The 26,249-nt window shown below is 52.2% G+C and overlaps 1 protein-coding gene and 1 long non-coding RNA gene across 3 annotated transcripts in view; one reads left to right on the top strand and one right to left on the bottom strand.

Annotated features, from left to right (window-relative positions):
• MDGA2 (MAM domain containing glycosylphosphatidylinositol anchor 2) overlaps positions 1-2,379 on the bottom strand; it is a 217,951-nt gene extending 215,572 nt beyond the window's left edge. Inside the window, exon 1 of the mRNA XM_054635413.2 lies at positions 1,914-2,379. Coding sequence (XP_054491388.2) covers positions 1,914-1,986 — 73 coding nt within the window. The 5' untranslated portion in view covers positions 1,987-2,379. The remainder of the gene's footprint in view (positions 1-1,913) is intronic.
• On the top strand, positions 1,578-25,495 carry LOC143694433 (uncharacterized). Of its 2 annotated transcripts, XR_013182919.1 has the most exons (4): positions 1,578-1,992; positions 5,106-5,376; positions 21,805-21,891; positions 23,587-25,495. It is a non-coding gene; the product is annotated as an uncharacterized LOC143694433 (long non-coding RNA). The 2 variants fall into 2 exon arrangements; XR_013182920.1 differs by lacking the exon at positions 5,106-5,376.
• The last annotated feature ends 754 nt before the right edge of the window (positions 25,496-26,249 follow it).

Raw genomic sequence — 26,249 nt, 5'->3', positions numbered from 1 at the left:
CCGACCCCTTCAGCAGTCGATGAAGGCACCCAAAATTCCCGGGGCACCGCTCCGGAGCACAGAGCACGGCTGAGTTCACAGCGCTCCCCCCGCTCCCAGCCTAAATCAGGCAGGGAAAAGCAGCAGCAGCAGCGGCAGCAGCAGCAGCAGCAAAGTCTTTACTCCAAACCCCAGAGCCCGGAGCTGAGTCCGCATCTCCTCCCTCCAGCCCCCACCTCGCTCTTCCTGAACAAGCCCTCTCCTGTTCGCTGCTCTTCCCGAGCATCCAACAATATGTGCCTGTGTGCCGGGGGAGGCAGGGAGCCGCTGCCAGCTCCGCACCAGCCGAGCCTCCTCCGCCAGCCCAGCCCCTCTGACACCCGCGGTCACGTCCAGATTTTCCCAAATTAAGGAGAAAACAAAAAAAAGAAACCAAAAAAAAAAAAAGGGGGTGAGTCTCTAAGCGAGGCTCTAAGTGAGGCTCTAAGTGAGGCTCCGTTCCAGGTGGGAAGCGAATGTGGAAGTGTGGGAGCGGACGGGCTCGGAGGAGGCAATGTCACACCGAGCATTTGCTGGGAGATTCATGGATCTCCTTCCTCAGCCCCGGGTGCCGGAGCTGCCGGCGGCACCGCACGGCGCCGAGCCGCTTACATAACCCCCCCGCCCGGCCGGGCAGCACCGGGAACCGGGAGCACCGGGAGCGGGGAGCACCGGAACGGGGAGCGCCGGGAATGGGGGAGTATCGGGAATGGGGCAGCACCGGGAATGGGGCAGCACCGGGAGCAGGGAGCACCGGGAATGGGGCAGCACCGGGAGCAGGGAGAACCGGGAATGGGGGAGCACCGGGAATGGGGAGCACCGGGATTCGGGGAGTATCGGGAATGGGGCATCGCCAGAACCGGGGCAGCAACGGGAATGGGGGAGCACCGGGAATAGGGGAGCACCGGGAATGGGGCAGCATCGGGTACAGGGCATCACCGGGAACGGGGCAGCACCAGAACCGGGGCATCACCGGGAATGGGGCAGCACCGGGAACGGGGCAACGCTGGGAATGGGGCAGCACCGGCAATAGGGCATCACCGGGAACGGAGCATCGGCACAGCCGGGGCATCGGCACAACCGGGGCATCACTGGGGTTGGGACATCACCGGAACCGGGGCATCGCTGGCACCGAAGCATCACCACGGCCCGGGCATCACCGGGACCGGCCACACCGCGGCCAGGGCATCGACAGAACCGGAGCATCACCGGCACCGGGGCACCACCGCGGCCGCGGCAGCTCCGGCACCGGGGCACGGGGCAGCATCCCGGCCGCAGCCCCGGCGGAGCGCCCGGTTCCCCCCGCCTCTCGGCTCCGAGCAGCGCCGAACCGGGGCCACCTCGAGGGCGCGGGGGCGAGGGGGAAGCAACAAGAGCGCGGCCCCAGCGCGGAGGGGGAGCGGAGCGGGCGATGCCGCCGGTGATGTGCAAGTCACGGGCGGGGGGCAGCGGGGCCGGGGCAGCGGAGCCGCCCGCCCGCGGGGTCCGCGCGCCCCCGGCGGAGCCCCGGGAAGTTTGCGGCGCCTTCGCCCCCGCCCCTGGCTCCGCGGCCGCGGGCGGCAGCGCCGCCGGTAACAAGTGCGGCGGCCGCGGGCGCTCCGCGGGCGCGGAGGAGCCCCGCGGAGGCGGCGCCCAGCGGCGGCCAGCGCGGCCCGGGACCGGCTGCGGACCCCCCCCCCCGAATCGCCCCCCGCCCTCCGCCCCCCGGCCCGGTTATCGCCGTGAAATGTCAGCGTCTCATGGCAACGGCGCTGCCTCCGCTCTGCCTCCGCCGGCTCCCGCGGCGCGCAGCGGGGCCACGCCGCTCGCCCCCACCCCCCCATCCCCCCCCCGGCCCCCCCGCCCTTCCGCCCCGGCGACAGTCGCGACAAGGTCACGCGGCGCCCCGGACTCACCGTACACCCCTTGGCCGGAGCTGCCCTCCAGCAGAACCGTCAGCAGCCCCAGCAGCCCGATCGCTACATCCATCTTCACGTGAGCATCCACATATCCAGCCCGGCGGGGCGGGGGGGGGCAGCGCAGCGCCCGCCGGAGCCCCGCGCTCCGCTGCGGCCGAGCCGCGCACGCCCGCGCAGGCAGGGCGGCGGGGGCAGGCGGCGGGCACCGCGCCGGTCCTCCTCCTCCGCCTCCTCCTCCTCCTCCTCCTTCCTCCTCCGCCTCCGCCTCCTCCTCCTCCTCCTCCTCCCGCTGCGCAGCGGGCGGCGCGGGGCGAGCCCCGCTCAGAGCGAGCCCCCGGCAGCGGCAGCCCCCGCACCCGCTCCGGGCCGCGGCGCCCTCAGAGCTCCGGCCGCCGCCGCCGCCGCCTCCCGGGGCCGCCGAGCGCCGCGCGGGGCCGCCGCAGCCGCCTGCGCCCCGCGGCCATCAGAGGCCACCGCGGCGCCGCGGCCCCCGCATGGTGCGCGGGGCTGCCCGCGGAGGGAGCGGAGCGCGGAGCGCGGGGCGCGGCGGGGGCGGCGCGGGCGGGGGCGGGCGCGGGGCCGCGGGGAGGCTCCGGCTCCGGCTCCGGCTCCGGCTGCGGCTGCGGCGCTGCGGGAGCGGCTCCCCCTCCTCTCAGCGCGGCTGCGGGGCGGCGGCCGGGCCCATGGCGGGGGCGGCGCGGGGCTCCCGCGGCCGCGCTTCGTGCGGGTGCGCTGCCGTGCGGGCGCGGGGGAGCGGGCGCGAGTGGCGGCGGCGGGGCCGTCACGTTGTGCTATACGTGCGGGGCCGGCAGCCGCAGCCCGGCGACGTCAAAGCTGCGTGGCTGCTGCCGCTGCTGCTGCTGAGCGCCTTCCTCCGCCTCCTCCTCCTCCTCCTCCGCCGCCGCCGCCGCCGCCCCCCGTGGCCCCGCGGCTCCGCCGCCGCCGCCGGGCGCGCATGGCCGCGGGCGCTGCCCGGGCGGGATGCGCGGGGTGACCGCGCCGCTCCGGGATGCGCGGAGCGCTGGGACCCGCACGGAGCCGGTGCGTGGGGGCCTGGCCCGCTCCCTCCCGGGGTGCGCGGAGCGCTGTGAGCCGGGATGCGCGGAGCGGGGCGGCTCGCATGGAGCAGGGATGCGTGGAGCGGTCCCGCTCTGTCCGGGGCCCGCTCTGTCCCGGGATGCGCGGGCGGTCCCGCTCTGTCCCGCTCTTTCCCGCTCTGTCCCGGGATGCGCGGGCAGTCCCGCTCTGTCCCGATCTGTCCCGCTCTGTCCCGGGATGCGCGGGCAGTCCCGATCTGTCCCGGGATGCGCGGGCGGTCCCGCTCTGTCCCGTTCTTTCCCGCTCTGTCCCGGGATGCCCGGGCGGTCCCGCTATGTCCCGGGATGCGCGGGCGGTCCCGCTCTGTCCCTCTCTGTCCCGGGATGCGCGGGCAGTCCCGCTCTGTCCCGCTCTGTCCCGGGATGCGCGGGCGGTCCCGCTCTGTCCCGGGATGCGCGGTGCTGCGCGGTGCGGTGCGGACGGTGAGGGGCGCCCTGAGCCCGCGCTGCGCTCCCGGCCCGAGGGGTCCGTCCCGGGCTGCGCTTCGCAGCTCCGAGCCCGCTGTCCCTCGCTGTCCCCCGCTGTCCCCCGTCCCACCCCGCTCCTTCTCTGCCCGGTTCTGGGGCACCCCCGGGCTCAGCCCCGCTGCTTCCCCGGCCCCCGCGGGTAAAACCCCTGTAAAACCCCTGTGCTTGCTGCAGCTTGTGTCCCAGGTCACCACCCTGGGGTGACAGAGGGCACAGGGAGGTGACAAACCAGCTGCTCTCCGTGTCTGATCCAGCTGATGCCGCTGGGTTTTTATCGGGTTATTCCCCCTTTAGGAATCTCAAATACCTGAGACCCCCGACTGGTTTCCAGCCCCTTCCCAGCCTCCCTGAGGTCCCCACGTTTTGGGATCCCATGGGAATTGTGCTGGCCAAAGTCTCTTCTCTCCAATTCCTCAGAACAAACCAAGGATTTTTGTGGAAAAGGCTGCCCCTGTCCTCTGCCCTTTTTCCTTGATTTCTCCAAGGATTGCCCCAAACCCGTGGGCACCTTGGGAACCGGTGCAGCTCCCTCTGCCTGCACCAAAAGGATCCGTGCTCCAGGCCAGCACTGTGACCGTGCTGTGGAAGGGACAATTGCACTGTCAGGGTTCGTGTGACCCCACAGGACACTGCTAACAAGGCTGGGACTCTTCCAGAGCTCTCCTGACAGGGGCTGAGCCTTTCAGTCACTTCCATGAGATGATCCAGCACGTTGCTCTGCTGTGCTTCCACCCCCAAAGGGCTTGGGGCATCCAGTCCAATCCAATCCAATCCAATCCAATCCAATCCAATCCAATGCAATCCAATCCATCACTGGAATTCCAGCAGGGAGCTGAATTCCCTCCCAGCTGGGGCTGTTCCCTATTCCCAGCCTGGTGAGGACGTGGGAATGGGAGAAGGGATGGGTGCAGCCCTTCTCTGTGCCTTCCCCGTGCCCCCCGAGCCCAGGCTGGCACCCAGCAGTGCCCACAGGGTGCTGAGGGTGACACTGGGGTGGTTGTGCTCAAATCCCGTGTCCCCCTCAAGGGACTCTCCTGTGCCATTCCAGACACTCTCCCTGCCTCTGGCTGCCTCCCATCCCCTTCACTGCTTGGTCCCCTGTCTGAAGGGACTCTCAGGTGGCTTCTCCGAGTCCTCCTGATGCTCCTTTCTCTCTGGTTTTCAGTTCCAAGGAGAATTTGGGGACATCTCCAGAGGCTGCGCTCCCAGCACCACCTCCAGCTCACCACCTTCAACCTCCACCTGCATTTTGGCTTTTTTCTACCTTCAGCCCCTCCTTTTTCCCCTTTTCCCCTCTTTCTCTGTGCCCTCCAAGCAACATCTGGGCCACATCTGGGCTCTGCCCATCCCAACCCAGAGCTCTGGTCCCTTCCCAGGGATTTTCCCCCCATTTTCCTTTCTTCCTCCTCCACCCAACCACCCCACAGCACAAATGTGGCCACACTCCAGAACTTTTTGACCTCTGTGAGTGTTTTCCTCGCCTGTAAAGCTCCATCCAGGGCATGTTTGGGAGGAAAAGCTGGAATTCCTCGCGTGGAAATGGTGGGGAAAGTGCCACGTTCCCTTTTGGTGTTGAACATCAAGAACAAGTTCAAGGGCTGGGCTTTTCTCTCCCTGTTTGCAGCCTTCCCATGGCGAATTCCAAGATGCTCCCAGCACAGCCAGATGTTCTTGGATCCTGGAGGCTGTAATCGTTACCTGGCTGGAACAGCCCTTGGGAGGGATGCTGTTAGCAGGTTGTTAGCACACCACTGACAGCATTCCTTGGAAATTCCGCCTTTGGCACTGCAGAGGAGGAAACCTCACCAAAAAAAAAAAAAAAAAAAAGAAATCACTTGGAGTTGGGGAAAATAATTCCCAGTCTGAAATTAAGCAGGTGCACAAATCTCTGTGGGGTAAGTGCCCAAATTATTTCCACCTGAGGTGGTGCATTTTTTTTTTTAATTTTTGTTCTTAAAAGTTTAAATATTGCAGCTACTGCTGAGATTTGCTCGAGGATGTTCGGCTGTGATCCCAAATCCAGGAATCTCTCTGGGCAGGGAGGAGAAAGGAGGAATTAAAAGAACTCACTGAGTCAGAGCTGATTTTCCTGCGTATCCAAAATCACTTTCTGTGATGTTCAATACGGAGTTGTTCCCTGCTGGAATAATTTGACTGGGAATTGTGAAATTCAGCTGGTCCCAGGAGCAGGACTGGGGTTTGTGGTTGGGCTCCAGCACCTCCAGAACTTGTAGGAAAACATTTCCCAAAGAATGGGAAATTCAGAGCCTGCAAACCCCCCTGGCTGCACTTCACTGGGAATTCTCGCAAGGCTTATCCAGCACTTTTAACCCCAAAACAAATCCCTGGGTTTGTCCCTGCTCCCAAACCCATGAGATTTCTCCTCTCACTCAGCCAGGCCTGGCAAAGTGTGTCCAGAGGGCCACCACACCTGGGATGGGATCCAAGGGGAAAAGAGCTGGGAGAGGTGAGGATTCCCAAATTCTGGATCTGCACTGGGAATCCCTTGGGGGGAACCAGGAGATTTGGGATCCATCCATGCCTTGCAGAGATGCAGCCAGGGACTCCTTGGGTGACTTGGACGCAGGCAGAGCTCTCCAATCTCACAATAAAAGTTGATTTTCACAAAATCCTGGAATTTTTTGCCATCCCCCGTGCACGAGGAAGAATGGAGAGGCTCCAATGGGATTTCCTTTTATTCAGGGAAATAAACTCCCTTTGATTGCCTTATTCCAAAGAATTCCCAAGTTTCATTTCCATGCTGCAACAGGGGCAGCTTCAGCAGCACGAGTGGTGTGGGTTGATAATCTCATTTACCTTCACAAGAATTCCCCCTTTTTCCTGATTTTCCTGCTGATAATGCACCAGACACTCGTTATTTTTGGAATGTCAGCCATGCTGGAGTTATCCTTGTCCACTCCTTGTTTGTCCAACAGCCACTTTTTGGGATGGAACGCATTTTTCATGTGATTTCTTGATGATTTCCGGGATGGAAAATCCAAAACTGTGGCCCACCCAATGGATTGAGCAGCCTCGTTTGTCACTGGTTCATTAAATGTGACCCATTTCTGCAAGCACCAGGTTGTTCTTAGTTTATAAAAGGGAAAAATGAAAATATTTTTAGCAGGCACTGGGATTTGGTTTTAACTGCTTCATTTTAGCCATCCCTCACATTCCAAGGATTGTCCAGTGGGTGACCACAGCTGGAATAGTTTGATCCATCAGAATATCGGGGTTGGTCGTTGTCTTGGTTTGGAAAGCCAGGTGTCTGCTAAGGAAGGCAGGAGCCTCCCCTGAAATGGAAAATATAAAACCCCCCCCTCAAATTGTTATAATTTTGAAATTAAGGGTCTCTCGGGCAAAGATATGGGAGTAGGAATAACAGTTCTTTATTAGGGAAAAAAATTTAAAAATTAGAAGACAATATAAAAATATAAACGTAATACAAAGCAGCAGTGCCAGAACCAGACCATGCCCTGTCCCCCTGTGTGTCAGGGGGTGGCACAGCCCCATCCCATGGGGGCTCAGCCCTCCTGCAGTGCCAGCTGTGGCTCTGCTGGAGCAGGGATCCTGCACAAGGGGGGAGTTTTCCTCTGCAGCTCCAGGGCTGCTGCAGATGGGCCTGGGCTCCCTCTGGCCATGCAGGGCAGCAGAAGCTGCTCCTCTGGCAATGCCCTGGGCAAAGGCTGCTGGGCTGTCCCAAAGCTCAGATTGGATCCAGGTAGGAATGCTTGGCTCCTCCCCTGGGCAATGCAGCATCTCCCCATGGGATGCTGGGATTGGATCAGCCCTGCAGGGACACTCAGTGGCCATGGACAGCAGAGATCTCCTGCAGGGAGGATTGGCTGGGGGAGAGATAAAGAACAAACTGCCCCATGGACAGCAGAGAACTGCCCCAGCTCTGACAGGTGGGGATGGAGCTCACACTCCCAGCCACATCTTGCATTTCCAACCTAAGAAAGGGATAAAAACTCCTTGGATCCCAAGGATTTCACCCTCAGCCCTTTCCTGTGGGGTGCAGTGGCAGCCTTATCCCTGGCTGTGCTTTCCTCCCCTCGGCAATGAGGAGCCCCTGGAATTCCCAGATCCAGAGGATTGTGCAGAGGTGTGGAGGGACATCACCCCCACAGATTGCTGCGGGAGGGAACAAATTGCAGGGAAATAAAACCAACTTCAAACTTAATCACAGATAAATCAACCTGAATTAGTCTTACTCCAATAACAAAAATTCCAGGGTTTTAATGCTTCCCACATTCCAGCAGCCATTTCTTCCAGGAGCTCTTGGACAGCTTTTCCGTTTTACCCAGCACCAATCAGAAGCAAATTATTTTCTCTCTCCCTGTTGGGAGCAAGTCCACAAATAATTGAGATTTGACTGAAGGAGACCATTAAGCACCATTAAAATCCTGAGTAATTCCGTGGTGTGGGTGAGTTCTGTGGTGCTGTAGTCCCCCCTTTTTCCAACTTCCAACAAAAACGAAGGGAAAACTCAATAATTTCCCTTGGTCCCATAATTCTGACGGATTTGGAGTGCGTTTAGAGTGGGAACATTATGGATAATTAACAAATCATCCCAGAATGAGGTGGGGAACACTGGAAGAGGGAAATTGTGAATTCCCCATTCCTGGAGGTGTCCTGGAAGGGCTTGGAGCAACCTGGGATAGTGGGAGGTGTCCCAGAGGGTGGAATGGGTGAGTTTTAAGATCCCTCCCACCCCAAACCATTCCAAAATTCCACGACCTGAAATGTTTTATGGAATTTTTCCTTTTCTCGCACATTTTCCCCCTTCAAACCAGCAGAGGAACAAATCAGGAGCCCAAACACCAAATCCTCTCCTTCAGGCCAGCACAGGCTCCTCCCAGCTTTATTCCCAGCCCTTGGATTTCAGTCCATCCCAGAGAGGTTTTTCCCTTTTTGAAGCAGGTGCTGGGATTTCAAATCACCACCAAAGGCCCATTTTAAGTGGCCCCAGCTCCCCCAGAGGTTCCAGAAGCATCTGCTTTGTACTTTTCTCACTTTCCTGATGAGCTGGAGTTTGTCCTGGAAATTGGAACCCATTTTTAGGGCCAAGCCTTGTAGGGATGGAGTTTTGGGGTAAGTGACAGACCTGTTAGCCACACCTGTTTTCCTCAGTGGTGCAGTTCGAATCTCAGAATTACGAAAAATTACATCAAACCTCCTTTCAGCCCAGCTCTGCTCCCCAGGATTGCTTGGGATAAAGAGGAATCCTCCTGATGTCCAAACATTTACATGGCTCAAACAATTTGTGCTGCTGGTGGGATGTACACAGCTCTAAGGCCAAGCTTAATGTTAGGCTGTGCCTTAGGCTGGCTCTCCCTGTGGGGTTTCCCTTTTTTCCCAGATCAAAACATCCCAGGATAATGTCAGGGATGTCAATGATGTCAAGGTCTGTGGGATGTTTTGTGGCTGGATTTTTATTTTTTTTTTTTTGGGGTTGTTGTTGTGGATGCAGGAATTCAGGATTCAGGTTTTCCAGGAATGGCTGAGAAAGGGAACCCCATGCCCATCCTCTGGGAGTGCCCAGGAAAATCATGGAATAGCTGGGGTTGGAAGGGGCCTGGAATTCCATCCGTGAGAGGGGCAGAGGGGACCTTCTGGCTCTGACAAGTCCCTTGTCCTGCTGCTGGCTGTCCATGTAAAAATTCCCAGTTCCTCCTTTTTAGAAGTGGGGTCGGGCTCTGCTCCAGGGAACAGGGACAGGAGCAGAGGGAACGGCCTCAGGCTGGGCCAGGGCAGCTCAGGGTGGGCACAGCAGGAATTTCCATGAAATTTCCAGGAATGTCCAACCGCCCATGGAAATGTGGATCTTGCTGATTCCAGAGCTGCAAACCAGCAGCAGATCCAAGAGCTCCTGTGGGGCTGGGCGTGAGGGGACCACAAGGGACATCCATGGAATCATGGAATGGTTTGGCATGGAAGGGAACTTGAAGATCGTTTAATCAAGACCCTGCCATGGCAGGGACACCTCCCACTGTCCCAGGCTGCTCCAAGCCCCAGGGTCCAACCTGGCCTTGGGCACTGCCAGGGATCCTCTGGGAATTCCATCCCAGCCCTTCCCCACCCTCCCAGCCAGGAATTCCAGTATCCCAATATTCCATCTAACCCACTCTCTTTTACTTTAAATCATTCCCCCTTTTCCTCCTACTCCATGCCCATGGAAAATTCCCTCTCCATCGTTTTTTTAACTCCTGAAAGGCCTCAATATCCTCAGAGTCACCCCCCAGCACCTCCTGCCTGCCTGGAGATGGGATTGCGGAACCCCAGAATTCCAGTTTGGCTTGGATGGGACCCTGGAGCCCATCTCATCCCAAACCCTGCCGAGGAAGGATGGAATTGTTCAGGAATTGGCTCCTGGCCACGGTGCTGCTGTTCCTCAGCAGGGTGTGGGTGTTCCTGTTGCTGGTTCTGTGCATTCTCCCCCAGCTCTGGCTGCAGAACTCAGCCCTGTGGTGTCAAATAATCAAAATAATCTCGTGCCCTGCTGTGCCAACGTTCCCTGGCAAGGGAACAGCGAATCCCTGGGGAGAATAGGAAAGAAAGGGGTCACATTTAATGAACCAGTGACAAACGAGGCTGCTCAATCCGTTGGGTGGCCACAACGGTGGCAACGAAATTTTGGATTCTCCATCCTGGAAATCATCAAGAAATCACATGAAAGATGCGTTCCTTCCCAAAGATTGGCTGTTGGATGAGCAAGGAGTGGACAAGGATAACTCCAGCATGGCTGACATTCCAAAAATAACGAGTGTCTTGTGCATTATCAGCAGGAAAATCAGGAAAAAAGGGGAATTTTTGTGAAGGTAAATGAGATTATCAACCCACATCACTCGTGCTGCTGAAGCTGCCCCTGTTGCAGCATGGAAATGAAACTTGGGAATTCTTTGGAATAAGGCAATCAAAGGGAGTTCATTTCCCTGAATAATAGGAAATCCCATTGGAGCCTCTCCATTCTCTGTCACTCAGGGGGAAACAATTAAATTGTTCCAGGAGCTCCTCACTGCAGCCACTCCACACTGAGCACAGGGTGGATTTTATCAGCAGGAGATGTTTCCACAGGCTTGGAATTTCTCTGGAGTGGTCATGGGCCAGGGGACCCAGCACCACCCAGTCCTGCTGTGCTTCCCTACCCCGAATCCATGCAGGAGCCCGTTCCCCTTCCAGAAGAACCCACTGTGATTAAGGATGAAAAGGAATGTCTTTATTTTATCTTTATTTTAATCCAGTTTTGAGCAGGGCCGATGGGATCCTGGGAGTTTCGTCGTGGATTACGTGGGATGGAACCTCTTGGGAAGGCTCTAAGGGATCAGTCTCTCACACTTCCCAGTGTCACAGACATATTTCATGGAAAAATCCTTTCCTTAGGATTTTTTCTCCTGAGCAGCCAAGAGCCCTCAGGAACAAAATGTGAAGAATGGTTATCTGCTGCTGGGGAATGCAACAGGTGCATCTGGGATTGGGCTCATGTGGTTGTTTCTAATTAATGGCCAATCACAGTCAGCTGGCTTGGACTGTCTGAGAGTCAGGAGCTTTTGTTATCATTCCATTCTTTTTCCATTCCTTGCCAGCCTTCTGATGAAATCCTTCTCCTATTTTTTTATTATAGTTTTAATATATCATTTTAATATAATATACATAATAAAATAATAAATCAGCCTTCTGAAACATGGAGTCAAGATTCTCATCTCTTCCCTCGTCCGGGGACCCCTGTGAACACCATCACATTTGGTGACCCCGAGTGAAGAAAAATTCCACATCCCAGGAAGCTGGAGAGGAGCAAATTAAACTTTCCCTGGGTTATTGCACTGTGAGTGTCACTGATGATTGCTGGCTGTGGACAGGGAGCCTAGAGGGGTCTGGAGAAAATGTTTTTGAAACTCCAGCAGGGTGGACTCTGGATTAGGATTTGGAACATTTCCAACTGAGGTGGTGTAAGGTGTGAGGGTGGTGAGGCCCTGGAATTGTTTCCCAGAGAATTATGGAATCACTGAGGTTGGAAAAGCCCTCCCAGCATGAGGGTTGGAAAAGTTCATCCAACCTTGTCCCCAGCACTGCCAAGGCCACCACTGCCCCATGTCCCCAAGTGCCACATCCACAGGGATTTAAATGCCTCCAGGGTTGGGGACTCCGCCCTGTACCTGTGCCAGGGCTGGGCAACAAATTTAGGGAAGAAATTTTGCCAAATATCCAGTCTAAACCTCATGGAATCATTGAGGTTTGAAAAGTCCTCCAGGATCACCCAGTCCCAGCTGTGCCCAATGCCCACCTTGTCCCCAGCCCAGAGCTCTCAGTGCCACCTCCAGGGGACACCTGCAGGGATGGGCACTGCAACCCTCCCTGGGCAGTTCCTGAGCCCCCTTTCCATGGGGAAATTCCTGCTGTGCCCACCCTGAGCTGCCCTGGCCCAGCCTGAGGCCGTTCCCTCTGCTCCTGTCCCTGTGCCCTGGAGCAGAGCCCGACCCCCCCGGCTGTGCCCTCCTGGCAGGAGCTGTGCAGAGCCACAAGGGCCCCTGAGCCTCCTTTGCTCCAGGCTGAGCCCCTGCCCAGCTCCCTCAGGGATTCTGCAGCCCCTGCCCGGCTCCCTCAGGGATTCTGCAGCCCCTGCCCAGCTCCCTCAGGGATTCTGCAGCCCCTGCCCAGCTCCCTCAGGGATTCTGCAGCCCCTGCCCAGCTCCCTCAGGGATTCTGCAGCCCCTGCCCAGCTCCCTCAGCCTCTCCTGGGGTTCCATGCTGACATCACTGCCTGTGCCCTTCTGCTCACCCCTTGTCTGTCCCACAACAAAGGGACAAATGCCAAGCACAGCCCTCACCTTGACAACTAAGGGCAGTGACCCTCCCTGCACTCTGAACTCAATTATTTTTCCTGATCCAGACCCAAAATGGAGTGGAATGAAGACCTTAAATGGTCTAAAATGAAGAGGAATTTGGGATCAGGTGCATTTGGAGGCATAGTGGGGGTGAAACCAACGGGAGCATCCCCCGGCTCTGACACGGGGTTGTAATTGTGTAATAAGCACCGAGTTTGCTGCAAAATCTGCCTTTTAATTCCCCTCCAGTTTATGAGGCACTTCACACACCTGCCTAATAATTTGAACAATAATAGCTCGCAGCGACGAGATTTGCAGGTGAATTCCAGACATTAATTGCTCCTTTTTCAGCTCTTTTCAGCCAAGATGTTTTTCTATTCCTGTTCCAGATGAGTCAGGCTTTTCCTTCTCCTTTTTAATGCCTCTTTTTCATCTGTGCAAGCTGGGCTGGAAAGGGGAACCTGTTTCAGTTCAGCTTGGGTGAAAACGAGCTCAATTCGGAGCATCCTTTGCCTCCTTTTCCCATTTTTCCAATGGGATGAGCAGGGAGGAGCAGCCCATGATGGACATTCTCAGGGTCAGCATGAAGGGAATTTTGGGTTTTTGCAACCACCAATTTTCCCGGAGAAACTGGGGAAGGGATTGGTGGTGGATGTGATGGAATGTGAAGGGAATTTTGGATTTTTGCAACCATAAATTTTCCTGAAAAAACTGGGGAAGGAATTGGTGGTGGATGTGATGGAGTGTGAAGGGAATTTTGGATTTTTGCAACCAACAGTTTTTCTGGAGAAACTGGAGAGGGAATTGGTTGTGGATGTGATGAAGTGTGAAGGGAATTTTGGATTTTTGGCAACCATAAATTTTCCTGGACAAACTGGGGAAGGAATTGGTGGTGGATGCGACGGAGAGCCAGGGATATGGAATCTCATGGAGCTGCTCCTGCAAGGAAATACCCAATAAATTAAAATATCAACTATCCTAGCAATCCTTTTGACATTCCATCCAAATTCCCGCATTTTGAGGGCAATGCAGATTTGGCCACTTCATTAACAAGCTATCAATTATTTATCTAATTCCTGTATTATTCATAAAGCAGAAAAATAAAGAGGATTTCCCTCCTGAAATGCACAAGTGGGAGTAGAAAGAAGGAAAAAAATCCTCTCCCATACAACAATTATTTGAGGATAATTATGGAATTTTAAAGATCACATTTCACACAGGTCAATTCTTCATTCCACGAGAGATGGTTTGGATTACTTTCACTCAGAACTGGGAGTTTCCACCCAGTTTCTGGGATGAAAGGGTTAAATTTGGGATTTGAGCCAGACTTCAGAGGAAAAGGGCTCGGAATTTGCTGTCCTGGTTTAATTATTCAGCTTTGCTCTTGTTTCAGAAATGTTGGATTCTTTTCAGGTTTTGCAGCCACCAGTGAGGTCAAAGAGGCACCACCTTGAGGTGGTTTGTGGGGCAGGGGTGCTCCTTGTCCAAAAAAGGGGCAGGAATTTGGATAGAATCCAAGGAAAGTAAAGTCCGGAGCCACAGCTGGGCCAAGAATTCCTGCAGGAAACCCACAAAGGGCTGAGTATCCCAGAGATCATCAACCTTCCAAGAGGTTGGAATGTCACCTGGGGGGGTTCCATTGTCAAGGAGCACAGAAATTTGTGGATATGAGGAGTTTAACCCATCCCATTCCCATCGTGTGGGATTTACTCTAAACTCTGTCCCAGGCTGCTCCAAGCCCTGTTCCAGCCTGGCCTTGGGCACTTCCAGGGATCAGCCACGGATTCTCTGGGAAACCTGAGGCCTCCCCATCTTCCCAGCCAGGAATTCCTTCCTAAAATATTCCCACTAGGGGATAAAACACCCCACAGGTGTCTGGGGATGAGCAGAGAATTCCCTGCAGGGAATGTCTGGAAAGTCCAATTTTCACACTCAGAAAGGACAAAGGGAAAGCAAGAGTGGCCAACGGGTGATGTGGGTGTGCACATAAAAAGGGTTAAATAGGATGAAAATTAGGGATAATTGAGAAAACCCAAATGTTGGGTGAATTTCCCTTTGTTTTCCATAAGGAGAAGGAATCCAGGAGTGGGAACCCTCCGTCCTTCTGGAATGAAAGGAGAAGCAAGAAAATCTCCAAGTGCTGCATGAGGAGAGGATGCATTTTAAATTTAATTTTGCTGCATTTTTCACTCCTTTGGTGCTGAAAAAACCCCAAGAGAAAAAACAACACCCTCAAGGTCTTGGTGGGTTTGAAATATCCAAAACAAAAAATAAAAAATCCAAAAATAAAAACAAAACAAAAAAAAACCTAAAAAAACCACTGGGAAAGGCCTGGAAAGCTCCAAAATTGATTGGATAGCTCAATATTCTGCTCAGCCTCCAAATTCTTTCCTAAGGAAAGAGTAATTAAGGCTGTGGAAGCAAAGGATAATTTCCATCCTGGTTTTATCTCGGATAAATTACAGCACCTTTTTATCTTTCAGATAAGAGAACAGGTTCTTAGATAAGGGAAATGGAGCAGATCCAAGCTATCTCATTTAAGGAGAACATTTGAGTTTGCTCCCCACAGAGAATTGTTCCTACAGGTGGAGATGCTGGGATTGATCCCTGATTTGCAGCTGCCCTGGAATGTCCTGAGTGTTGAGCAGGAATTTCCTGGGATCTAGAAGGGAATGTTCTGCCTTGGAATGCTCCTATTTATTTTGGGAGTTAATCAGAGAAAGAACTCCAGAGCAGAAATTTGGGATATAACAGGTGCTTGTCCCAAGGAGTTGGGCTCCAGGGAATCCCAAATTTGTTTGGGTTGGAAGGGACTTTAAATCCCAAGGGCAGGGACACCTTCCACTACCCCAGGCTGCTCCAAACTTCATCCAGCCTTGGGCTTTTCCATCTCTCCTGGAACATGGAAAAGATGAACTAATCTTTGATGGATTTATTTAATATTCCCCAAACCCCACGTGAAGTAACTTCATCAGGATTTTGCCATCCCCAGTTTTTGACCAGATTTTAAATTCTTGGACTCAGAGCCTAATTTCTGTTGGAAGGGATTTATGGAATTCCTTGGACCCAAGCTCCCTGTCAAAGCAGTGCAAAGTTAAATGAGGCAACCCAGAGTTCAGGCCGGTTTATTTCTGGATATCTCCAAGGATAAAGATCCCTTCTTACAGTCAGGAGAAATTCACACATTTCTCCTTCTAGGAACTTTTCCCACTTCATCTGTTTGCACAATTTTCCCAAGGAGCCGGGACTTTATTCACACCCTCTAAACCATTTTAATCTTAAATAAAAACCCCAAAACCAGTGGGAATGGGAGATCAGAGCTGGCTCCAGCAGGGTGAGGCTTGGGAGATAAAAAGGCCAACAAAATTTATAATTGTTCAGCCCTGATAATTATTTCCTTTGGCAAGAGTCAGAACTCCGTGTCTTGGGAATTTCTGGAGCAAGTGGAAGTTTCACACCTGGAAAATGACTAAAACCTCCCACCCCCACAGGTGAGGGTGGTGTAAAATCCTGCAAAATCCTGAGTTTCCTTCAGGAATGGGCTGCTCCAGCCTGGATCCCCTGGAGGGCCACAAATCCTCCAGCAAACCTTGGTTCCTCTCTCCATGATCCTGCCAGGACCCTACTCCAGGCTGGGTTCCTCTCTCCATGAATCCTGCCAGGACCCTGCTCCAGGCTCGACTCCACTGTCCGTGGTCCTGTCAGGACCTTGCTGCTCTCTCCATGAATCCTGCCAGGACCCTGCTCCTCTCTCCAGGACCCTGCTCCAGGCTGGGCTCGTCTCTCCATGGTCCTGTCAGGACCCTGCTGCTCTCTCCATGAATCCTGCCAGGACCCTGCTCCAGGCTCGACTCCGCTGTCCGTGGTCCTGCAAGGACCCTGCTCCTCTCTCCATGAATCCTGCCAGGATCCTGCTCCAGCCTGGGCTCCTCCCTCCATGAATCCTGCCAGGACCCTGCTGCTCTCTCCATGGTTCTCCCAGGACCCTGCTCCAGGCTGGGCTCCGCTGTCCATGGTCCTGCCAGGACCCTGCTCCTCTCTCCATGAATCCTGCCACGACCGTGCTCCTCTGTCCATGGTCCTGCAAGGACCCTGCTCCAGGCTGGGATTCTCCATGGGATTCTGCCCCTTTTCCCTTCTTTCATTCCCAAAACCCCGCTGGTGTCGCTGCTGGGCTCAGCCTGGAACTGGAGCCGCTGGAATTGGCTCCATCAGGAATGGGAGAAGCTTCTGTCACCTCCCCACAGATCTCTGCAGCCCCACCACCACCAAAACCTCAAAGCATGGGAAAATAAAACCCCAATGCCACCAAAACCCCAAAAGACAGGAAAATAAAACCCTACTGCCACCAAAACCCCAAAACACAGGAAAATAAAACCCTACTGCCACCAAAACCCCAAAACATGGGAAAATAAAGCATTTTTGGGTCATGGTTCCTGAGAGCTCTGCTGCTCGTGGAAGTTTTTGGTGCATTCCTCACCCTGGGGCAGAGAATCCTAATTAATGATGGTTAATTACGTTGCTCATCAGTCCTCAGAGATGAAAACAAATAAATTTGTGCAGTTGTGGCCCTGAACTTGCTTCATTTCTGGCTCGCTCTTGGTGTGACACCAAACCTGTCTCTCTGCCTCGTGCCTCAGTTTCCCCTCGCAGCCAAAATCACACAAAGCTCATCAACCTTAATGAACCCATTAACGACAGCACTCAGGTGATGGTGGTGATGAAGGCCATGGAAGTCCCTAAATTAATTTAGGGGGCTGGTTTAGGAATGGTTTAGGAATGTGGTTTTGAAATGTGGTTGCCATTACTTCCCCGGGTGCCTGGAATTGTCTCTGGGAGCTGTTCCTCAGTGAATCCTGTCAGAATCACTTTTCCTGTCAGAATCCTGTCAGAATCACATCTTTCCCTGGATTATTCCCCCCCCCTGGAAGTTGTAGTGGTGTTCACAGGGGTCTCAGGATGAGGGGAGAGATGAGAATCTTGACTCCATGTTTCAGAAGGCTGATTTATTATTTTATGATATATATGATATTAAAAGAAAATGATATGTTAAAACTATACTAAAAGAATAGAAGAAAGGATTTCATCAGAAGGCTTGCAAGGAAAGGATGGAACGGAATGATAATAAAATCTTGTGACTGACCAGAGAGTCCAAGACAGCTGGACTGTGATTGGCCATTAATTAGAAACAACCACATGAGACCAATCCCAGATGCCCCTGTTGCATTCCACAGCAGCAGATAACCATTGTTTGCATTTCGCTTCTGAGGCCTCTCAGCTTCTCAGGAGAAAAACTCCTAGCAAAAGGATTTTTCATGAAATATGTCCGTGACAGGAAGTGAACACAGATTGGTGTTGCCACTCCAAAACCTCTTCTCTGCGTGGCCGTGGGTGAGGGAGCTCAGAGTCACCTTCCAGAAACGAGGTTCCTGTGAAATCCTAAATGATTTTCTGCTCTGCTGGTACCCTTTGGAATAAAGATGGAGTGGATGGGGAATGGGGCTGTGTCAAACAATTCCTGAAGGGGAAAGGCAGGGGAGTTCTCATGGGAGATTTCACACTCGTCACCCCAGACCTGGGATATTTTCTGAGTCCCCATTGCTGGGAGGAATGATGGATCTGACTCCATGTTCTTAGAAGGCCAATTTATTATTTTATGGTACTATATCATATAAAAGAATACTTAACTAAACTATACTAAAGAATAGAGAAAGGATACGGGCAGAAGGCTAAAAGATAATAATGAAAACTCGTGGCTGCTTCCAGAGTCCCAACACAGCCTGACTGTGATTGGTCATTAGGTCAAAACAATTCACATTAAACCAATGAAACAATCACCTGTGGATAAACAATCTCCAACCACATTCCAAAGCAGCAAAACACAGGAGAGGCAAATCAGATAATTATTGTTTTCCTTTTCTCTGCGGCTTCTCAGCTTCCCAGGAGCAAAGTTCTGGGCAAAGGGATTTTTCAGGAAATGTGACGGTGACACAGACCTGCTTTATAAAGTTATTATTTTATGGCTCTAAATCTCACAGCAGCACAAACCAACAGCCGTGGGTCAGTCGGATGGAGAAATCACTCAAAATGAATCCATGTGGGACGGCACAGGGGAATTCCTGTTATTTGTGGGATCAGCGCAGCTCTGGGCTCTGCCCCGTGGGCAGGAATGTCCATCACTGTTAATCCAGCTTTAGCTCAGCTTCCAGGCTCCCATAAAATCCAGGTGGAGTTTCAGCTGCTGGGATGGGGATGGACTGCATGGAAGTGTCTCCAGACTGTCTCAGTATCACTCCAGCCCATGGAGTCATGGAATGGTTTGGGTGGGAAGGAATCTTAAATCCCACCCGGTGCCACCCCTGCCATGGCAGGGACACCTCCCACTGTCCCAGGGTGCCCCAGTGCCCAGCCTGGCCTTGGGCACTGCCAGGGATCCAGGGGCAGCCACAGCTGCTCTGGCAATTCCAGCCCAGCCAGGAATTCCCAATTCCCAATCTCCCACCCATCCCTGCCCTCTGGCAGTTTAAAACATTCCCCCTTTTCCTGGTGCTGGCTGTCCATATAAAAATTCCCTCTTCCCCCTTTTTGATGTGGGGTCGGGCTGTGCTCCAGGGAACAGGGACAGGAGCAGAGGGAACGGCCTCAGGCTGGGCCAGGGCAGCTCAGGGTGGGCACAGCAGGAATTTCCCCATGGAAAGGGGGCTCAGGCCTTGGAGCCCCCATCCCACCCAAGCAGGCAGCAGAAGATCCCAAGGAATCCTTCCCTGTGCACACAGGGACAACAACAGCACCTTTATTTTTATACATCTGTTCCATCAGCACTTGGAATGACCATTGGGCAAAACTCTTCTGCAACTTCCCACCAAATTTAGTTCTTCTTTCATCCCCCTGCTTCTTTTTTTTTTTCACCATTTTTCCCGCACTTCCTGCTTATTAATGATCAGAGGAATGATTTTATTTGCTTGTGACTCCAGAAATTTTCAATTATCCGGCACGACTGGCTGCACGTGGAGAATAATGTAACATATGCTAAGTGTATGCATGACCTATTTAAAGGCATGGATAATTTTCCTGGTAAAACTCTTTTAATGGGACGTGGCTGCCACACTTCAGTGAGTGGAAAATTGGGATTTTAAGGAACGTTACAGTTGGTGCAGGGAGAGGAGCAAGGATAAAAACAGGAGCCAGGTGTTTATCTAATAATAAAGTTCATTGTTTGGAACCCAGAGGTTGTGGAAATAACCTGGAATGTTGGAGGTTAAGGGATCAGAAACCTGGCCAAGACCTTTAGGAATTTTGCCGATATGCAGGCATTTAGCCAGGAGCTGAAATATTCAAGAGAAATTGTTGTTCTGATCTTGGGTATTGCTGAAATCCAAGAAAAATCCTCAGGAGCTGAAATATTCAGGAAAATTGTTGCTCTGACTTTTTGTCCACTGCTGAAATCCAAGAAAATTCCTCAAGTTTTCTTCCTTCAAAGCTTAGATTCTTTAAAGGCATCACAGGCCTTTATTTTAAAATATTTGCTGTATTATTTAAAATTCCTCTGATTTAAAGCTGTTAAAAATGGGCTGTTTGGGGGGTCAGAGGTCAAAAATTAAAAACAATCACATGAGCTGAGCTGGTCCATGGGGTGGATTCTCTCCTTTCCCTCTCAGAGCCCTTTCCCAAAAATTCCCATCAGAAGATCCTGCTGAATTCAGAGCTCCCACCAGCAGATCCAAACTGGACTTCAAGTGGCATCGGAACCATGGAAAATCTGAGTGGAGAATCCCACCTCTGCTTAAAAATTCCACCTCGTTCCCAGGCTGAGTTTTTCCAGGTCTGGGTGCTAAATTTTATCCTGAGCGATTCCTGGAGGGAAGAGGCCTCTCCTTGGGAATGGTGTCAAGTGGAGGTTCTTGGGAATGGTGAGCAGGACACGCTCACACCTTCTCCAGACAGACCCGTCCAGCCTCACCTCCAGCAGCTCTCCAGCTTTTGTGCTCCCGGTGCCCGTGAATTTTCACTGTAGACACCAAAATTGGGTCGGATCAGTGGCAATGAAGTCCTTACACAGAATCCCAGAATTTATGAGGTTGGAAAATGCTCCAAGATCAGAGTCCCGAGTGCCACCCCCAGGAATTCCTTGGGCAGCTCCAGGGATGGGCACTCCAAACCAGAGGACAGATATTCATGGAATCATGGAATCATGAAGGCTGGAAAAGACCTCAAAGTTCCTCCAACCATTCCCCAGCCCTGCCAAGGCCACCACTGCCCTGTGTCCCCAGGTGCCACATCCACAGGGATTTGAAATCCCTCCAGGCATGGGGACTCCACCCTGTACCTGTGCCAGGGCTGGGGAACCCTTTGAGGGAAGAAATTTCCCCAATATCCAATCTGAACCTCACAGAATCCCTGAGGCTGGAAAAGAGCTCCAAGATCAGAGTCCCAGCTGTGCCCAATGCCCACCTTGTCCCCAGCCCAGAGCTCTCAGTGCCACCTCCAGGGGACACCTGCAGGGATGGGCACTGCAACCCTCCCTGGGCAGTTCCTGAGCCCCCTTTCCATGGGGAAATTCTTGATTAATTTTAATTAATTAATTTATGGCATTAATGCTGGCTCCGAGTGCAACACTGTGTCCCTGATCTCCTGTCCCCTCCACTCCAGGTCATCTGGAGGGTGCTCAATGGCATTTTTTGGAATTTTGCTTTGCAGGACTTGGTCTGTCCCACCTGCAGAAGGGTTACAATGCTGCTGGAGACTGGGCAAACTGGGACAAACTGGACAAACTGGGACAAACTGGGACAAACTGGTATTCCACGTTCCCCCTGCCAGGGACACCTCCAGCCTGAAAATTTGGAATATTCCCTTTTGGATGGGGGAGTGAAAGCTCTGAGATCATTCAAACACAGAGATAAATCCAAAGAAGCTCCACAAGAGTTTTGTGATTTGGGATTGGGAATCCTGCAGGGCCAAGGGCTGCAAACCCTGGGTGTTCCCAGCCCATCCTGCTGATGTTGGAATTCTTTGGACACAAAGTGACCAAATCTGGGTGGGCTGAGCCCCACAAGGAGGGGGTGGCACTGACCCAACAGGAGGGAGCTTCTGATCCCAATCCTTGGTGATAAACCCTGGGATTTTTATTTAGATACCAATTCCCTGCTGTGGCCATTCAATTCCAAGACACACAAGGACAAGGAAAAGGCAGAATGAAGGGATTTGCCCTCCAGCACAGACAGAGTCCAAGTTTCTCCCAATTCTTTCCCATCCAACCTCTCCAGACCTTTATCTTCCTGATAAGGCAGCAGCTGCAACTTGTTCAGGCACCACTTAACGCAGTCCCAAAGGGCAGGAGGAATTTTTTTGTAGGGATCACTACTCCCAGCTCATGGAAAAATAAAGGGCACCTGAGGATGAGGTTCAGGTAGGCTGGATATTTTTTTTCCATAATGCTGATTTTCTTCATAAAATAAAATTGATATTATTATTTCTTTTTTTCCCCTGTCTGGTGCACAGACCAGCTTCCTCTGGCTCAGCTGGACACCTATGAAGGAGAGAGAGATTTTGTGGAAAAAGCAACTTTGGGATTCACTTCCAGCCCAGGTTTGTCCCAGAGCCTGGACAGTTTGGCCAAATGGGCCCACACGAGGAGGAGTTTCTGAACTTTGGGGAAATGCCAGGTTCAAGGGGGGACGTGGGGCAGGGGCTGGGGAAGGCTGCACCTTCCTGGTACCCCAGCACTGGGGGAAGGAAGAGGGAATGTGCGGGAGTTTGAGATAAAATGAGGCTGCACCTCTGAAACCTCAAGAGGAAAACCCCAGGGGACTCTCTCCTTTATTGGAATGAAGTTCCAGGACTCCTCTGTCTCCTTGATGGACACTGGCTTTTCCCAGCGGGATTTTCCACACACTGGGATACTGGAAGGTTTTCCATGGCAGGAGGTGGAATGAGATGGGATTTAAGGTCTGTCCCAACCCAAATCACTGCAGGAGTGTCTGTGTGTCCTTCTTGCCAACAGGTGCGTGGCACACCTGGGTGCTCCAGCACAACTCAGGGCTCCTCATCCTGCAAGCATCCCAAAATCTGGTTCTTCCTGGCTATGGATGCTGGACAGTTTTTCCCATGGAAGGAGCAGTTTGGGTTCAATTTAAAGTCCAGTTTGTGAGTGGTGCCCTCCAGGACACTTTCCAGCCTGGCTGCAGGAAAAGCAGCAAATGCTCACTCAGCTTAAGTAGGGAAGATTTATATTTCTCTGACATTGGATAAATCTGCTCAATTTATTCCCAATTCTTTCCCTAAAGGACCAAGTTATCCTTAAAACAAACAACAGAATAGCTGGAGTGGGATATTTCATTCCTGCCAATAAAACAACTATAACAGCAGCAATTTCTTTGTGCGGGGTTTTATTTCCCTTTACTGGGTTAAAGTTTGTGCTCTGGGAACAGACTGCTCCAATTTCCCTCTCCATGTGGGAAGAACCACTCCACAGGCAGAGCATGAAGGACTTGGCTTTCCGATGGATGTGCTCCAGTTCAAACTCCAACAAGGACGAGGGAATTTTCAGCTTCTGAGCCTCTTCCCAGAGGGATTTCCACAGAGCCCTAAAGAGAAGCCTTTGCTGGCAGGCAACGAGGAGAATTCCATGGAATCTCACAATGGTTTGGGATGGAAAAGCTCATCCCATTCCACCCCTTTTCCATGGCAGGGACACCTCCCACTGTCCCAGGGTGCCCCAGTGTCCAGCCTGGCCTTGGGCACTGCCAGGGATCCAGGGGCAGCCACAGCTGCTCTGGCAATCCCAGCCCAGCCAGGAATTCCCAGTTCCCAATCTCCCACCCATCCCTGCCCTCTGGCACTGGCAGCCATTCCCTGGCTCCTGTCCCTCCATCCCTTGTCCCCAGTCCCTCTCCAGCTCTCCTGGAGCCCCTTCAGGCCCTGCCAGGGGCTCTGAGCTCTGCCTGGAGCCTTCTCCTCTCCAGGGGAGCATTCCCAGCTCTCCAGCCTGGCTCCAGAGCAGAGGGGCTCCAGCCATGGTTCTCCTCATCATCTGGGAGACACCTGGAAAAAATCATGGAATAAGACTAAAGCTCTGCCTGTATTCCCTGGATTTTGACCCTTTTCCATTCCATCTGTGCCAGATCTCCACTCCTTGGCATGGGCTGATCACTTGGTGCCAGTTAAAATTCCTGGATCAGCTCAGACATCTCTTCCCAGTCCTTCCAAATCCTCAACACCAATTTTTTTGGTGATAAGGGCTCCAATCAAATTTTATTTTAAATCTCTTTTTTTACTCTCCAGGAGACCTGGAAAGGATCTGGAGCCCCACACTAGAGATACAACAGTGCTGACGGTGCCAACTCCAATGCCTTTTCCAGGCGAAATGTTTTGGAATGCAATCTGTTTAATTCTCTGGGACCTTTGGGACACAACACCACGGTAGCTGAGCAACTCTTCATCTGGAAATCAGCTGAAATAGACTTTTTTCCCCAACATTTTGCGTTTACCCTCTGAGAGAATCAGTTTAATCAGGGAAAACAAGAATTTAAAAGGATTTTCAGGCTGTTCTCTCAGCACTGAGTCCCTTACAGAGCCCAGCAGTGCCTGGAATCAGTGATGTGTCCTAGGAAATCACCCTCTCCCTAAGTGTGGAATATCCTGAGTTGGAAGGGATTCACAAGGATCAAGTCCAGCTCCTGGCCCTGCACGGGACAACTCCAAGAACCCCAAAATGAGTTTTTTCCTCCTTTTTTTCTCTCCTTTTTTTTCTCTTTCCCCCGTCCTGCTGATAAGGGCAGTGATGGAGTGGCTTCATTAACCCAACCTCACTCCATTCAAATTCCCAGGATTGTGCCAAAGCTGTCAAGGTCTGGTTTCCCACAACCACATCTGCTCATGGAAGTGATGTTGGAATAATGGAATCTTAGGATCATCGAGGTTGGAAAAGACCTGGGAATGTCCAAGGCCAGGTTGGACAGGGCTTGGAGCAGCCTGGGACAGTGGGAGGTGTCCCTGCCCATGGCAGGGGTGGCTCTGGATGAGCTTTAAGGTCCCTTCCAAGCCAAACCATTCCATGGTTCTGTGATTCTCCTTCAGATGGTGAGGAGGACTTGGGGGCCTGTTCCCAAATTTTAGGAGGGGCCATCCTTTTATTTTGATCCCTGCTGATCATGATCCCGTGGAAATAAGTTGGCTACAAGTTGGAATTTTGGCCAGAGGAGGGGGGAAAACTCTCTGGAGATGCAGGAACAACAGGATTTTTGAGTTTTGAGGTGTTGGCCAAGAACAGAGTGAAGGGTGGAAAGCTGAGCTTGCTGCTCCTGCAGAGATGTAGGGAAAAAATTGTGGAGAGGAACCAAATCATGGACAAAAAACTCATGGAAAATAATTGTGGAGAGGAACCAGATCATGGACAGCAAAACCATGGGAGATAATTGTGGAGAGGAACAAAACCATGGACAACAAAACCATAGGAAATAATTGTGGAGAGGAACAAAACCATGGACACCAAAGCCATGGGAAATAATTGTGGAGAGGAACCAGATCATGGACAGCAAAACTATCGGAAATAATTGTAGACAGGACCCAAGTTATGGACACCAAAGCCACAGGAGGGGCAGTAAACTCTACGGGTGCTGAGAGCAAGACATTTGGGGATGTGTGAGAAAAAAATCAGGGAACTCTGGATAAGGAGACGACGGAATTCAAAGTGTGAAGATGAATTTTATTGCGGTCACAGTGTTCTGTGAGCAGCAAGATCCTGGTTGGAGCATTGGGACACTGAGGATCTTTTTTGGGATTGTGACCAGAGCCAGGAGCAGACAAACGAGAGCAACAGCGAAACTTTGTCAGGCTTGGCTCAAGTGGAAATTCAACCCAATCAGACTGACCAACAGACATTTTCCTTCTGTGTCTTTGCTCTCTATGATTGTTATGTTGGCTGTTAGTAAAGAAAGTTTCTTAATGTTGTGTGGACTTCTTTTGACATTGGATGGGAGGGTGGGCTAAATTTTGTCTTCACAAATGGAAAAGATTCTTTGCAGTAATTGTGGTGGAACCTGTTTGGATGGCGTGGCTACCACTTCTGTGAAATTGTACTGAGATGTTACATTTCTATATTAAATGTGATTTGGGGTTACATTTGTTATTTTATGTTTATTTTGTTTTGACTCAGGAAGAATAAATACTACATAAAATTTCATTTTCACTGTGCTAGGAATTTCTAATTCTTGAGGTTCAAAAGGAGCCTTAGGAAGAAATTTGGTCTGACCATTCTTAGCCTCTACCGGATTCAAAATTAATCGTGACAAAATGAATCATTTTGAAGGGATATTTTCTGGAATTGGCCGTTTGTCTGCTGGTAAACTGAGTAAACATTGTTGAGAATGGCCTTGACTGAGGTAAGGAAATGGATTCTAGACTTGACATATTGGTTAGAGTCTCTTAGACATTTTCTTTTGGTTGACTCACGGGCAAGGGCATTATTTTTCTTGGGAAGCTCATGAAGTCCAAGCACCCAATTAGCCGCAGCTCTGCAGAGGGGCTGACGAGCTTTCAATAAATGAGTGACCCTTGCAGAGCCAAAGCCAAACCGCTTCACTCCCAAGCCAAGGGCTCCAGCAAGGCAGGAATTCCCAAGTTTTGCATTAATTGGATTTTTAATGGGTTTCAAAGCCAGCTGGAAGGGTGAAACACTCAGTAATTGGAGCAGATTAAGGTGACACTTTGAAAAATGGATGGGACGGGAACGTGAATGAAGCAAACCTTGCTCCAGCCCTATTGCAGATAAACAATGGATAATGTGGATTTGATAATCCTCTGGAATAAATAAACACCAGGATCAGGCTCAACAGATCATTTTTCATGCTGGTAAATCACCTTTAAAACAACAGAAGCAACCAGAGATTGCCAGCACTGACCAGAGCTGGAGGAACAAATCCACCAAAATTCACTTTTACCACATT

Source organism: Agelaius phoeniceus, chromosome 6 (assembly GCF_051311805.1).
Source record: "Agelaius phoeniceus isolate bAgePho1 chromosome 6, bAgePho1.hap1, whole genome shotgun sequence".
In the NCBI taxonomy this organism is placed as follows: Eukaryota; Metazoa; Chordata; class Aves; order Passeriformes; family Icteridae; genus Agelaius; species Agelaius phoeniceus.
Note: the sequence above shows the minus strand (reverse complement) of the source record. Positions and strands in the feature narration are given on the sequence as shown.